The sequence below is a fragment of the Erythrolamprus reginae genome, unplaced genomic scaffold, assembly GCF_031021105.1.
Source record: "Erythrolamprus reginae isolate rEryReg1 unplaced genomic scaffold, rEryReg1.hap1 H_19, whole genome shotgun sequence".
NCBI lineage: Eukaryota > Metazoa > Chordata > Lepidosauria > Squamata > Dipsadidae > Erythrolamprus > Erythrolamprus reginae.
This window is the reverse complement of record NW_027248472.1, coordinates 424,251-440,313: the sequence shown is the minus strand read 5'-3', so window position 1 is coordinate 440,313 and position 16,063 is coordinate 424,251. Positions and strand designations below refer to the sequence as shown.

The window sequence follows — 16,063 nt, the reverse complement described above, 5'->3', positions numbered from 1 at the left end:
TATGCAAAATGAAAATGATTCTTAAGATGAGGCAAACAAATCTTAAACCCGAGGTTCATATCAAGAAAATTTCGTATGAAGTGGCATTTGTAAGATGAGGTATCACTGTACTTATAATAACATAACAAGGGGGAGGGAGATTGACCTAACAATAGCAAAAAGAAGCAAAAAAAAGAGAGAGCAAAGGATTTTTTAAAAAAAAGAGAGAAGGTAACTGAAGATGCTTCATTTCCACAGTTTCTTCACGTGTAGATGTCTTGGTTTCCATTCTTTCCTTAAAGCAGCCACTTGGCTTTTGAGCTGCTTGTGCTGGCGTTCTCTTTCCTGCTCTTCTAAATCAATTTAGAGGAGGTCTTCCTGGTTGCCTCTTCCACTCAAATCTGTTGCAGTGTCAGTCCCTCCTCCTCTTTCAATAAAAGCTGCAGTCGCTGCCCTGCTGGTTTCACCACCTTCTTCAAATGCAATCCCCATCTTTTGCAACAATTCCATGCCCTCCTTATATGAGCATGCTCTAAAAGACTGATCCTCCTTAAATACTAAAACAGCTGTAGGGAAAACCCATGTAAATTTTATTCTGTTTCCAAATAGGATGCTTGTAATTGGTCTCCAGGAGACCCTTTTCAGGAGAGTCTGTCTGGAGAGATCTCTCAGAACTCTTATATCATTTTCTCCATGTTTTAAGTCAGCCAGTCTTCGGAAATGTCTGTAAAGTTTCTCGGCTTTGCTTTCACCTGAAAAGAAATGACTATGTCTCTCTGTTGCATATTTCTGTGGCCATAATTCCAGTGGGCTCATTTGATATCAAATGGATCAATATCAACATGAAAAAATCTAAGCCACACCTGAATGGCCTCAGATAAATTTACTTCTTCTCCAAACTGTTGCTTGAAACCACAAAAACGTAAGTTATGTCTCTTCTGGCGATCTTCTAAATTTGCTATTCTAGAGTTTAGTTACTTTGGGATCTCAGTATTTTTTCTGGCCTGGACCTTCATCTCCCTTTTAATTGATTGTATTTTCTCTTTTTGCTCGTGTGCCTTTTTCAAGATATTTTACATTGTTAGCAAAACCTCCCAATACATCTTCCAGGGATTTGAATCTCTGTTCCATCAAAGTAAACATTTGTAACAGTTTGTCTATTTTTCCTTCTATACCTGGGTTGTCTCCGCCTTCGGCCATATTCCCTTTGTCTGTTACTCACTGTTTTTCAGTTCCAGAATCCAGCGACATCCTATAGCCCCTTGATTTTTCAAACTTTCTCTTCACCTCTCCTTGTTCTCCTTAAATTCCTCTCTCCTTCTATCCAACTTTTGAGGAGTTTAGCAGAGTTTTTTGGAGTTTCTATCAACTTTTCAAAACATTTTCAAGGAGCCTCCTGTGGTTGCGTCTAAAACCTTTGATGACACATGTGAAGTCACTAGTAGTTATCTTTGTAGTTGTCATCATGCTAGACATATTGAATGTTCTTTTAATATTTTTCCAGAAGAACATGAACTTTAATTCCACATATTTTTATTTGACTTAATTTACTAAAATCCTTTGCCACTTTCAGTTTCAAATCCCGATCTTATTTCACACTGTCACTTTGGTCTGCGTCTATAATGGTGCCACCTGTACATTTCTCCACGCCCCTCATCTTTTGCCAGCTCCTTATTACCTAAGCAATCTATCCGTGACCGTGAGTGCTCACTTTTGTCCACAAATAAGGTTTTAAAGGCTTGCCAGATATCTAACTATTTTTCAAATCGCAGTGATACAAATCGCAGTTTTAAAAGTCTTTTGCGGGGTTTTTGATTTCTTAAGTGCTAACACTTCTTAATTTGCCTTTCCACATCTTTCAGATACTCATTCTTGGGATTCTCTAAAAGTCAAATTCAAATCACTTTGTTTCTTTGTTGATCTACTTACTCCAAACAACTTCTGAATGTCACTCTATTGCTTCCTTGTATGTGGATGTTTTGCTATGGCCGAGTGTCTGCCATGGCAGGCACATCGGTTCTTTCCTCCCGAAGCTGCAGGGTAGTCCTCGCCCTTCGATGCAGTGGTGATCTACCTCTAAGGAGGCAAATTGCTGGGAGGGAGAGGCAATTTTTTATTTTTTTGTGCTAATCGGATTGCAGAAACTGGCTGTTGTTTGCTGCAAGGAGGTAAGTTAATAACTATAAATGCGTATAGAATGTTCACATTATTAGACTTATTTTTTTAAGGCTGCTTTATTCTTGTTCTAGACAACTTAACAAAATGAAGAAGATTTTTAAAATAAATGCTTAATCTGAAGAGGCCCAGTGCTATTGTATTTGCTTTTAATAACAACAACAATAATAATAATAACTATTATTATTATTATTATTATTATTATTATTATCATCATCATCATCATTTATTAGATTTGTATGCCACCCCTCTCCGCAGACTCGGGGCAGCTCACAACAAGAATAGTAACAATATAACAACGTAACAAATCTAATACAATATTTAAAAAACATCTAAAACCCCATCATTAAAATCATACAACACAAGCATACCATACATAAACTATATAAGCCTGGGGGAGGTGTCTCAATTCCCTCATGCTTGGCGATACAGGTGGGTCTTAAGCAATTTACGAAAGACAAGGAGGGTGGGGGCAGTTCTGATCTCTGGGGGGAGTTGATTCCAGAGGGCCAGGGCCGCCACAGAGAAGGCTCTTCCCCGGGGCCTGCCAGACGACATTGTTTAGTCGACAGGACCCAGAGAAGGCCAACTCTGTGGGACCTTATCAGCCGCTGGGATTTGTGCAGCAGAAGACGGCTCCAGAGGTATTCTCGTCCAATGCCATGCAGGGCTTTATAGGTCATTACCAACACTTGGAATTGCAATTGGAAACTAATCAGCAGTCAGTGCAGGCCACGGAGTGTTGGAGAGATATGGGTGAATCTAGATAACCCCATGATAGCTCTTGCAGACGCATTCTGCACGATCTGGAGTTTCCGAACACTTTTCAAAGGTAGCCCCATGTAGAGAGCATTGCAGTAGTCAAACTCGAGGTGATAAGGGCATGAGTGACTGTGAGCAATGACCCCCTATCCAAATAGGGCCGCAACTGGTGCACCAAGAGAACTTGTGCAAACGCCCTCCTCGCCACAGCCGAAAGATGATGTTCCAATGTTAGCTGTGGATCGAAGAGGATGCCCAAGTTGTGGACCCTCTCCAAAGGGGTCAATAATTCCCCCCCAGATAATGGACGGACATGGATCCAGTAAGCAGGTGGCGGAACTCACAGCTCCAATGGCCTTGTCCACTTCATCAGGTGTCACCAAGTCAAACTCCTCCAAGACAGGTGGACAAGGATGGGCCCCATTCACTTCAACTGGCTCATTGTCAGTCGACACTGCTATCCAATCAGAGTCAAGGTCCGTCCGGATCTGAGTGATTTTATCAGCAAAAAACATATTGAACTCCTTGGCACTGCTCTGCAAGGGCTCCCCAACTTCCCCGTGGTTAAGAAGGAAGCGGGTCACCCTAAACAGAGTGGCCAAGCGGGATTCCGCTGATGCAATCAAGGCGGCATGATACATGCACCTTGCCACCTTGAGCGCCACTTTGTAAGTCTTAATATGAGCTCTTACAAGTGTTCTGACATTTCAACTCCCAAAGTTCCTTAGTGAACCAAGGAGCTCTTCGGGGTCTAGTGCCACAGAGAGGTTGCAATGGTGCAATTCGGTCAAGACCCTCCGTCACAGTCCTATTCCAGGCCACGGCAAGAGACTCTGCCAAACTGTGGACAGGTAAATCTGGTAAAACCCCAAGTGCCCTCTGAAAGCCCTCTGGGTCCATCAGGCATCTGGGGCAGAACCATCTAATTGGTTCCACCTCTCTGCAGACGAGGATTGGAGCCAGGAAGTCAAGCCATAGTAGAAAATGGTCTGATCATGACAAAGGCAACACATCTAAGCCGCTTTGTCTCAGACCATTACTCAATTGCTCGGAGAGAAATATCATGCCGGGTGCGTGTCTCCCCTTGTGAGTCAGACCCTGAACTACTTGATTCAGGTCCATGGCTGTCATGGTGGCCATGAACTCCTGTGCTATCCCGGAGGACCCGCTGAGCAATGGTAGATTGAAATCCCCCAGGACAATAGGTCCAGGGAACCCGGACACCTCCTCGAGCAGCAAAGGCAGGGCTGTTGATATGCAGCTGGGAGGCAGGTACGTAAACAACAAGCCCACCTGAACCCCTAAGTCCAACTTCACCAGGAGGGACTCACAACCCGCAATCTCAGGAGCAATGAGTCTACGTAGGCAAAAAATCTCCTTGGCTATGATAGCCACTCCTTCCCCCTTCCCTGCGGTCATGGCTGATGCCAAACATGAAACCTGGCTGGGCAAATTTCAGAGAGAGGAACTCCTCCCTCCCTGACCAGCCAGGTTTCAGTCACATATACCAGTCAGCCTCCTCATCCAGGATCAAATCTCGGATGAGGAGAGCTTTATTTACCACCGACCTGGCATTGAGTAGCAGCAGCTTGAGCCCAGGGCCCGGATTACACTCATCCCCAGTATCTTGAATTGAGCTCACATGGCCGGAACAAGAGATCGCTTTCAAGCAGCAATCCCTTCCCCCAGAATGGCTCACCCCGTGACTCCCACCATATCACCATATCTGCCTCTCCCCAGCAAGACCGGAATATTCTGGCCCTCCACCACTCCAGAGATAGACACCCCCATTCCTCCTGCCTCTCCATTGCCAGGTAGACTATACTCATTCATACTACAGTAGTACCTCTAGATACGAGTTTAATTCATTCCAGAAGGGAGCTTGTATGTCGAACAACTCGTATCTGGAACAAAGGGCTTTAGACTTTGTTTTTCCCCTCCGAGATAACCAGAAGCAAGGATTCTTGCGCCACCTAGTGGACACTCGGCTCGTATCCCGAATTCGAGCTCGGGTCTCGAAAAGAAATTTCTCTCCCCTTGTGGCTCGTATCTTGGAATACTCACATGTGGAGCAGCTTGTATCTAGAGGTACTACTGTATTTCTATTTGCCTCATACATAACATCCCACCCACCCCAATCATTCATTCCATGCATACCTTCCCACCCATCCCAGAAATCCATCATTAAAAACCCTCCCCAATAAATTAGCTAAAACATTAATTACTAAAATCTCCATAAAATACTATCCCATTAATAATACTAAAATGCCAAATTACCCTTAATACTAAACTGCCAATTACTCTAGATTACTCTCTAAATTTAGTAGTAATAAACATATTAATTATTAAACATTATTTTAAAATTATAAAGTGCTTAAATATAGGAGGTAATTAAGTTCATTAGTCAATCAAGTCAGCAATAAAACACCAAGTTCTAAAAAGGGTAAGTTCTAGAAAAAATTAAGTGTTATGGGGGAAGTGTCTGAGCCCTGGGCATAATAACTCTGTCCCCCAGTCTCTTTGCTGCCGGCCGCTGCCACTGGCTAGCACTCTCAGGTCTTTTCTCTGAGTCAGCAGTCGTCTTTGCTCTTCCACTCTTCTGGCCCTCCCTGGCTCTTGTTGTTTGATCTGGTCATCTCTCAGAATCTCTCTTGTTATCGGGTGGTATTTCCAACCCTCCAATCCTTCGGCAATACCATATAGCCTCAATACAAACTCCATGTGGTCTCAGTAGAGTGCGCCTCGGCCTCCTCCTTCCTCTCATTGGTCTCTTCTTTCACGTTTCTCCATGTGACAGACCCTCCAGCACCAGGTGCTCCCACCATATAACTCCTCGGCATCTCGGGTCCATGCGCTGGGAACAGGGCAGTCTCGGACATTGATCTTCTCTCGCCCCTCGCTTTCTGGGCCACACTCTTGCCTCTCATCTTTCACCTTCTAATCTACACATTCTGAGATAATTCTTTAGGGGATCCCTTGAATTTAGGAGACTTCCCTCGAGTTCAGCTCATCTCGGCTGATTTTTTCTCAGTTTTCACGGCTGGCTTGGTTAGCTCTCTCTCCCTTTCACTCTCTCATTCACCCCTGGCAGTGGTGACTCAGTGGCAAATGGCGGGCGCCATTCTACCACATCTCAGCTGATCCGACTCCAGGCCTGCCCACGACCCATACAGCTCTTATCGCCACGGACACTGCCGAATCGAGGATCTTCAGAGGCTGGAGCACTCCCCCCCCCCGGACATCTAGAACAAAATTGCTGGCTCGAACTGATACACCCCTATATTTTTTATGTTATGCCGTAGTCCGGCAGAGCTGCAGTTTCCACCCTCCTTCTTGCTGCCCCGCCGGAACCGGAATAAAGCAGAGAATAATTATACTTGTAGAAAGCCACATCAATTTTAACAGGATCTGTACAAGTATAATCTGAAATGTAGCAGTGTCCTGTTTAATATTAAAATAAGGCAGCTGAATTAAACCCTGACTTAGTCATGTTTGGAGTAGATTAAATAATTGGGAGGAGTTAGTGTGATTACATTTAAGAAAACTTTCTGGCATTAATATAGCACCATATTGTACATTTCTCCAATTCTTTGCTATTTCTATGGGTCAAACACCCATACACAGAAATACACAGCAAACAGTTTATATTTTCTGCGCTGGTTGCTGGGAGGCAAATTGTGGAAGGCAGAGGCAGATTTGTATTTTCCTTGTTTTTCTCCCCCAAAACTAAGGTGTGTCTTATACTCTGGTACATCTTATACCCTGGTATTCACTTGTTAGTTTAGGGCTCTGTTGAAATCATTGTTCAAAATTAAACAAATGGTAGCCTAGAAAACATCCATATACTTGGAGAGTGCAATCAAAAGCAAATAGACAAATCCCAAAGAACCTAAGATTAGTGTAAATATTTCTAGTGAATAGTGCACAAAGCTTACAAAGCTTATTTTGTACAAAAATACAGTGATGCTTGTCTTACGAACTCAATTGGTTCCAGGACGAGGTTCATAAGGTGAAAGGTTCGTAAGATGAAACAATGTTTCCCATAGGAATCAATGGAAAAGCGATTAATGCGTGCAAGCCCAGAATTCACCCCTTTTGCCAGCCGAAGCACCCGTTTTTGCGCTGTTGGGATTCCCCTGAGGATCCCCTCCATGGGAAACCCCACCTCTGGACTTCCGCATTTTTGCAATGCTGCAGGGGAGTCCCAGCATCGCAAAAACGGATGCTTCGCTAGCAATGGAAGTCCAGAAGTGGGGTTTCCCAGCAAGGGAACCCTCAGCGAAATCGCAGCATCTTAAACTCTGGGTTCGTATCGCGAAACGTTTGTATGACAAGTTGTTCGTAAGACAAGGTATCACTGTACAATTTAGATTATACTGTTCTGCCACTCTGATTCCTCAATTGTTCCTTTAATTAAAACACAAGTAAATCCCACTGATCACTGGAGTACAACCTCCAAATTACATATATACAATTATAAAATTATTTTAGTTGCTCGGTATTTTTTTAAAAATTGGACAATAGTACTTGAACCTAATATTTTATTCTATTATACTTTTTATGCAAACTAGTCATTTAGGGCATTTAATATAATTAGGCAAGTTGGCCTGCTTAGATTGGCAGATTAAAAAGAAACTTTATTGTCATATTTTCTATGAACACTTGCCAATAAAATGCTTTTTCTTTGAATGGTGATAATTGTCTTCTGCCAAGAAAGAGATCAGCTGGAAGTTGGCAAAAAATGCCATGTTATTTCCTAAAAAAAGAACAAATTGTTAACTTATTAACAAAACAAAATTATTAATGTTTGCAAGAGAAAATAAGAAAATTACAATGCCCAAATACATTTTGTATATGTATGTATTTGTATGAAGAGTTAGCAAACATGCCTAGTATGGAGTACCATTATGGTTCAATGGAATGGATGCCATTTAAAAAACAATTAAAACAATTCTAATTCTTGTAAGATTTTGGTGATCTCATTTAAGATTTGTGAACAATAAACTCAATGCAAATGCTTTAAAGAGTTCTCTTAAATCTCATAAATTTTCCACTATCAGAAAGATTTCTCTCTTTGAAATGTTATCTCCTGAAATTCACAATTTCTTATGTAGGAATGATTAGTAAGAGCTATGCCAAAAACGGTATAGTTAGGATAGTCACCTAATCTGAAGCAATGAAGAATACTTTTCTCTTAATTTTAAAGTCTGAATAAGTGTTAGAATGCAAATGAAGTTACTAAATTGGACTTTATGCTTTTTATTTAAAGTGTAGGTATGGTAATTTCAAATGCAACATGTTACACCTAAATTACGCACCCATTTTGAGGGGGGTAATTTTTCCCCTCCCAGAACCAAAGATGGACAGTCAACATAATCCTTCGGAGGCAATATCCACAGCCATTCGGTCTTGTCAGGGTTAAGTCTCAGCCTGTTTACTCCCATTCAGACCCTCACAGCCTCCAGGCACTGGCACATCACATCCACTGCTTCACTGAACTGACAAAGGGTGGAGATATATAACTGGGTATCATCAGCATATTACTGGTATTTTACCCAATATTTCAGCCACTTTCATGTAGATGTTAAATAGGAGAGGAGAGAGGACCGAACCCTGAGGCACCCCACAAAGGAGAGGTCTGGGAGTCAACCTCTGTCAACACCAACTGCGACAGACCAGAAAGATAGGCGGAGAACCACTGTATCAACTCCCTTGTCACAGAAGGATATCATGGTCAATGAGAGCGAAAACAGTTGAGAGGTCAAGTTACACCAAGATAGAGGAATGACCAGAGCTCACCAGAGTGACCAAAACAGTTTCTGTGCTGTAGCCAGTTCTGAAGCCCGATTGAAAAGGATCTAGATAATCTGTTTCATCCAATGACCATAGGAGCTGAAGTGCCACCACTTTCTCTACAAACTTTCCCATAAAGAATAGGTTGGAGACTGGACAAAGGTTCAGCTGGATCTAGGGAAGGTCTCTTGAGGAGGGGCCTCACAACTGCCTCCTTTAATGGTTGTGGGAAGGACCCCTCCCTTAAGGAGATGTTAACCAAAGCCTGAAGCAAGCCTCATGTCACCTCCCTGCTGGCCGGACCCAGCCAGGAGGGGCACAGGTCAAATAAATAATGTGGAGGAACTCATCACTCCCATAGCTTTGTTCACATCCTCAGAGTCACAGGCTCAAATTCATCCCACATAATAGACTAAGACCTACCCATGTCACCTTGGTCCAAATTGCCCAATCAGAGTCCAGGTCCGTCCAAATCTAGGCAACTTTATCTGACAGAAACTGAACAAATTCCTCAGCTCTACCTTGCAAGGGTTCATCCGTTCCATCTACATTTAGAAAGAAACATGTGGGGTCACCCTAAAGTGGGGCAGCTGGGCGCAAATCCATTGACACAATAAGTGCGGAAAAATGTGAACATTTTGCCATCCGTATTTCCACTAAATAAGTCCTAATAAAGGCTCTTAAAAGTGTTTGGTCAGATTCGTATTTACTGATTCTCCAGCATTGCTCTAGACATCTTTTCTGGTGCTTCATCTCCCAGGACTTCTTGGTAAACCATGGAGATTTCCTGGATCCACCACCATAGAGAGGTCAAAAAGGGCAATCCGTTCTAATGCCTGCAATGACATCCTCAAAGTTACACAGGATCTATCAGGACCTGAAACTATTGTCTGTGATTTATCCCTAAATACCACAATTTGCTTCTTACTCTGCTATAGAGCCCCAGACTATGACATCGAACATGCTAACAAATTATCCACATTACTAACGTGGGCAACCAACTGCCTATACCCCATTATCTTCCTCGGAGATCTCAACCTACCACACATTAACTGGTCCTTAAATGAATGCAGCACGGAACCCATCCATTCTACTATATCTAATACCGTCACCTATCTGGGACTCGACCAAGTAGTAACTAACAATACTAGACTTGATAACTGTCTGGATCTCATCTTCTGCAACAGCAAAAGTGCAATATATGGCTTACAAATAACAGAACCATTTTCCAATAGTGACCACAGCATGATAAACTTCAGTCTCAACCTAAACCATATTATGATCCACCAAGATAATACAACACCAAAATTCAATTTCAAAAAAGTGAACTACAAACTCATTGAAGCCCACCTCTCAACATTAAACTGGAAAACTCTATTCTCTGAATGCTACACTACTGATGACTACTACAACACATTCCTACTCTAAATTAAAATTATCATCAGACTTCATGTACCTCTAACATGTACCATAAACAAAAACAATAACCTCCCCATCTCAATAAGAAAATTACAAACAAGAAAAAATCTCTCTGGAGGAAAAACAAAAAAGGACAAGTTTCCAACTTCAAAAGCCAATATAAAAGCATTTGCAATCAAATAAAAGCAGAATGCCTGAACTACTACAGCAAACAAGAGGAAAACCTCCTACGCAATAAATCTAATAGAGCTTTCTACAACTTTGTCAACAATAAACTCAAAGACTCTAGACCTATCCCACCTCTCAAAGGACCCAACAATAAAGAATACCAAGATGATTCATCCAAAGCCAATCTCCTCAACTCTTTCTTTGGCTCTGTCTTTGTTAACAGCAATGGCTTATCCCCCCAATTTCATCAATCGCACCTCAAACTCCCTCAACGACCTAACCCAAGTAGACTTCTCTGAAGACCAAGTTGAAAAAGCATTACGTGACCTTAAACCTTCTCTATCAGTCGGACCAGATGGTCTTTGTGCTTACTTCCTAAAAAAGCTCTCTTCTGCCATAGCTAAACCACTAAGCATAATTTTCGAAAAATCCTTCAGAACCAGCACACTTCCTAAACTATGGTCGAAAGCAATGGTCATCCCCATCTTCAAAAAAGGAGACCCCTCCCTTGTTGATAACTACAGACCAATTTTACTATGCTGCGTCCCATGCAAAGTCATGGAATCAATTATAAACAAATAAATTACTCTCCATCTAGAGCAATAATTTGCTCTCTAACAAACAACCTGCAGCTCTTCCACTGCAAAAATATATGGACAACTCATCTAGAACAAGGGAAATCTATCAATGCAATTTATATCGACTTCTGCAAAGCCTTTGATTCAGTGGTCCATGACAAACTACTCCTAAAACTCAAATCCTATGGCATCTCAGGATCCCTCCACAGCTGGATTACAGCATTCCTGTTAAACAGACAACAAGTGGTCAAAATAGGAAGCACCATATCCACCCCCGTCCCAGTTAAAAGCGGTGTTCCCCAAGGTAGTGTACTGGGACCAATGCTCTTCATTCTCTACATCAATGACCTTTGTGATTACATCGCAAGCAACTATGTCCTCTTCACCGATGATGTAAAACTCTTCAAAATCACCGATAACACAACTACTCTCCAAAAAGACCTGAACTTTGTTTCTGAGTGGTCCAATGAATGGCAACTCCAAATCTCAACTAGCAAATGCTCGGTCCTACACATTGGGAAAAAGAATCTGAACTCCAAATACGAACTGAATAATCAAATTATCACAGATAATCCCCACTCTGTTAAAGACCTCGGTATACTAACAACAAAAGATTTAAGTGCCAAAGCCCACTGCAACAACATAGCCAAGAAGGCTTCAAGAGCTGTAAACCTAATCCTACGTAGCTTCTGCTCTGGCAATCTCATGCTACTTACCAGAGCTTACAAAACTTTTGCCAGCTCATCCATTTGCAACCCATATCGCATCTCAGACATCAACACTGTTAGTACAGGGTACATGTTTGTTAGGGTTTGCCACTGTAAACGTGTACTAACTCTTTAAACTTGTACTATCACTGTAAAATTGTACTGTCACTTTAACTGTTAAATATTCCAGGCTGGTTCATCATTAGAGGGTGCCAGTACTCCTTCCCTCAAATGACGCTGTGATGCACATTTTTGCTCAGTCATTATTACTTTGCCTTGAGGGGAGAGTGTATTATGCTTTCAATTATCAAGGAGACTTTTTCGTACCCGTCTAGCCCAGAATGGAGATATGCTAGCTCATTTGACTGTGATGAAAGGTATTTTGGTGGAGCTGCATGCAAAGGAGCTTATTTTCTCAGAGATACATCAGGTGTACATAATCTTATCTTAACTTGATGTTAGCTATGACGCCTATGTATCATCGTTAGGTGTACTGTCTAAAGATGAACTGACTTTGACTGAGATTACAAGGCGTTTGCTGGAAGAATCGAATCTTCGAAGAGACCGTTTGCAGTTCAAAGAGGAAAAGCCTCAGCAAAAGGTTTTTGTGGCTAAAAACATTTCTGTTAGGACTTGCTACATTTGTAAACAAAAAGGCCATATCGCAAAGTTTTGTCAACAGAAGAAGAAATCTGGTGACAGCTGTCTGACTACCAGAAATGTTATACAAACCAGGAATGTTAAAAATGGTTTGTGGGTTGTCGATAGTGGGTCAACACATTGTTTAGTTAATGATAAGAAATGTTTTGAGAAGCTAAATGCCAGTAGGGAAAGCGTTTGTTTAGCTAACGGATGGAAAATTAATGCTTCTGGGGAAGGGAATGCACACTGTTTATTTCTTAAAGGAACAGTATTCTCTTTATATATTCCTCAAGCAAGGTATAATCTGCTGTCTGTAAATGTTCTAACAAAATTGGGTTACAGTGATCCCTCCATTATCGCGAGGGTTCCGTTCCAGGACCCCTCGCGATAATCGATTTTTCGCGATGTAGGGTTCCGGAAGTAAAAACACCATCTGCGCATGCGCGCCCTTTTTTTCATGGCCGCGTATGCGCAGATGGTGGGGTTTGCGTGTGGGCGGCGGGGAAGACCCAGGGAAGGTTCCTTCGGCCACCCAGCAGCTGATCTGCTCGGTAGCGCAGCAGCAGCGAGGAGCCGAAGATCGGGGTTTCCCAGCCGCCCATGCAAAGGGGAAATCCCAATCTTCGGCTGCTCGCTGCTGCTGCGCTACCGAGCAGATCAGCTGCTGGGCGGCCAAAGGAACCTTCCCTGGGTCTTCCCCGCCGCCTCGGCTCCTCGCTGATGCCCGCCCGCCGTTTGCCGCTCACCCGTTCACCCGCCCGCCCGCCGTTTGCTGCTCGCCCGTTCACTCGCCCACCCGCTGTTTGCCGCTCGCCTGTTCACCCACCCGCCCGCCGTTTGCCGCTCGCCCGTTCACCCGCCCACCCGCTGTTTGCCGCTCGAGAGCAAGAGGAAGGAAGAGAGTGACGTCATCGTGGGAAAAATCACGATATAGCGTTTCGCGAAGATCGAGATCACGAACATCGAGGGATCACTGTACTCTGTTTTATTTACAAATGATCATTGCATTATTGAGAAAGAGGGGTGTAAAATTGTTGCTGAGTTTAAAGACGGTTTATATGTAATTAATGTGGAGAAACAAGCAAAGACAAATGCCATGCTTAGCAATGTAAAATCTCATGGTAATTGCATTCATCTTATGCATAGAAAAATGGGGCATTTGAATTTTCAATTGGTGAAAAAGACAATTGGGCTTGTTGATGGTATCAAACTTAAACCATGTTTTAAATATGTAGATTGTAATATTTGTCTTGAAGAGAAAAGCAAGGTTACCCCTGCAAACCGTTATGGAGGATTTAAAACTGAAGCTATCTTGGAGCTAGTGTTTGTTAATGTGATAGGTCCAATGAGAGTAACTAGCTATGATGGTTCACGGTTTATTTTAAGCATTGTGGATCATTATTCTAGGTTTGGTTTTGTGTATGCAATGAAGACAAAGGCAGATACCTATAAGTTGTTTAGTGACTGGCTGAAATTTGTGGAAAGAAAAATGAACAAGAAGGTTATTAGTGTGGTCTCTGATAATGGAACAGAATTCACAAACAAGAGATTTGTTGGTTTGTTGAAGGATTGTGGAATAGAACACAGGCTGTCTGCGCCTTATAGGCCACAGCATAATGCATTTGTTGAGAGGAGAGGCCAGACCTTACAGGCCATGATGAGAACCATGATTAGGGATTCTGGTTTGCCAGGACAGGTGTGGTCTGAGGCACTATTATGTGCAAATGTGGTCTTGAACAATGTAGCTCACTGGACTACTGGAGAGATACCATTTACTAGGTGGTATGGTAGGAAGCCTGACTTGAGCTATCTTTATGTATTTGGATCACCAGCATGGGTGCATATTCCATCTCAGATCAGAAAGAAAGGGCAACATAGAGCAAGGTTGTTGTATTTTGTTGGTTATCATAATAACCACAGATCTTTTAAGTTCTGGGATAAGAATACAGGTGTTTGCAGGTATAGTGCCAGTGCCAAGTTCCTAGAACAGGCCGGATGGAATAGGGTAGAACATTGTAAAGAGACAAGGAAGGAAGTTATTGTTCAATCTCCTTTGTTTGTAGAGAAGGAGAATAGATGCGAAGTTAGAGAGGAGTCTGATGGATCAGGTAGTGAGGAGTTAATATCTGAGGACACTCCTGGTATATGTGAAAGTGATCCGGTGGATTTTAAGAATGAAGTAAAAGAAGAACTAGTGCCAAGTACTAGCAATGTTGTTGTTCCAAGGAGAGGTTCTAGGATTAGGAAAGAGCCGGATAGGTACAAGGCTTTAGTAGCTTGTGCAGGCATGGAACCATCGCATTATGGAGAACTCAAAATGTTTCCAGAGAAAGAGAAGAAGCATTGGCATGATGCAATGGACAAAGAGTTAGCTGCCATGAAGGAGTTGGATGTTTATGAAGAAGTACAGTTACCTCCTGGAGAGCATATGGTGGGATCTCATTGGGTATATAAAGTTAAGACTGAGTCCAGTGGTGCTCTGAAATATAAGGCTAGATTAGTAGCGCAGGGTTTTTCCCAGATGGAGGGTGACTATGATGAAGTATTTGCTCCAAGTTTAAGAGTGGCAACTCTGAGAACAGCATTAGTGTGGGCTGCGAAACACAAGTATTGTGTGTACCACGTTGATGTTGAAATGGCATATTTGCACGCGCCGTTGCAGCATAAAGTCTTTATGAGAATTCCACCTGGTGTCAAGCATGACAAGGGTCAGTGTTGGAAGCTTAAGAAAAGCTTATATGGATTGAAACAATCCAGTTTTGAATGGAATGTCATGATTGTGAAAGCACTAGAAAGTATGGGATTTTGTACGAGTAAGGCTGATCCCTGTATGTTCCTGAGAAACAGAAAAGATTCCAAGGAAATGTTGTTATTGTTTGCAGATGACATTGCAATCATAGCTAGGTCTGTTGAAGCTGTACATAAGATTGAGCAAGATCTGGAAAAGAGATTTAGGATCAGAAAACTTGGAGAAATTAGCCATTATTTAGGCATTGACATTAAAACCAAGACTGGTGTTAAGTTGTCACAAGCTAGAAAGATTAACAGTCTACTGAAAAAATATAATATGGAAAGCTGTAAGGTTGCAAGGACTCCAATGGAGAGTAGCTTTGTGCACGGAAACACAGAAGGGAAGGCTGTTGATAGGGAACTTTATCGTTGATTGGTTGGTAGCTTGTCTTATTTGGGACTTTGGTCATGGCCTGATATTGCTTTTAGCATTCATCAGTTGGCGCAGTATAGCAAGGAGCCAACGGAATATCACTGGATATCCTCTGTTAAGAGGATTTTACGATATTTAAAAGGGACTATGCATCATAGTTTGTTTTTAGAGCCAGATGATAGTTTGAAACTGGTGGCTTATGCGGATGCTGGTTTTGCCTCGGACAGTGTGACCAGGAAGTCTACTACAGGTTTAGCGATATTATTTGGAAGTGCCTTAGTAGGGTGGAAATCCATTAGACAGCAGCACATCAGTATGTCTACGATGGAAGCCGAGTTTGCCAGTTTATCACTTTTGTGTACAGATCTAATAATATACCGGCAATTGCTGATGGATCTCGGTGTGGAATGCCATAAACCAGTTGTTGTTTATGAGGACAACCAGTCAGCATTGGCCATGGTAAAGAGTAGAGCTGTAAAAACATGCTCGAAACACACAGATTTACGGTATTGTAATGTAAGAGAGTGGGTTAAGGATGGCCTAATCTTGGAATACTGTGAAAGTTCTGATAATCTTGCTGACAATTTCACCAAGGCGCAGGGAACAAAACCGCATATTGATAATTGTACTAGATATAACCTGAAACCTTAAATGGGACTGTGTTTAAATGTCAACCC

At 42.3% G+C, this 16,063-nt stretch overlaps 1 protein-coding gene across 1 annotated transcript in view; it reads right to left on the bottom strand.

Moving 5' to 3' along the window:
* Window positions 1-7,455: 7,455 nt before the first annotated feature.
* Window positions 7,456-16,063, bottom strand: part of LOC139155439 (phakinin-like) — a 38,993-nt gene continuing 30,385 nt past the window's right edge. The window contains 1 exon segment of the mRNA XM_070730570.1: window positions 7,456-7,672. Coding sequence (XP_070586671.1) covers window positions 7,666-7,672 — 7 coding nt within the window. The 3' untranslated portion in view covers window positions 7,456-7,665.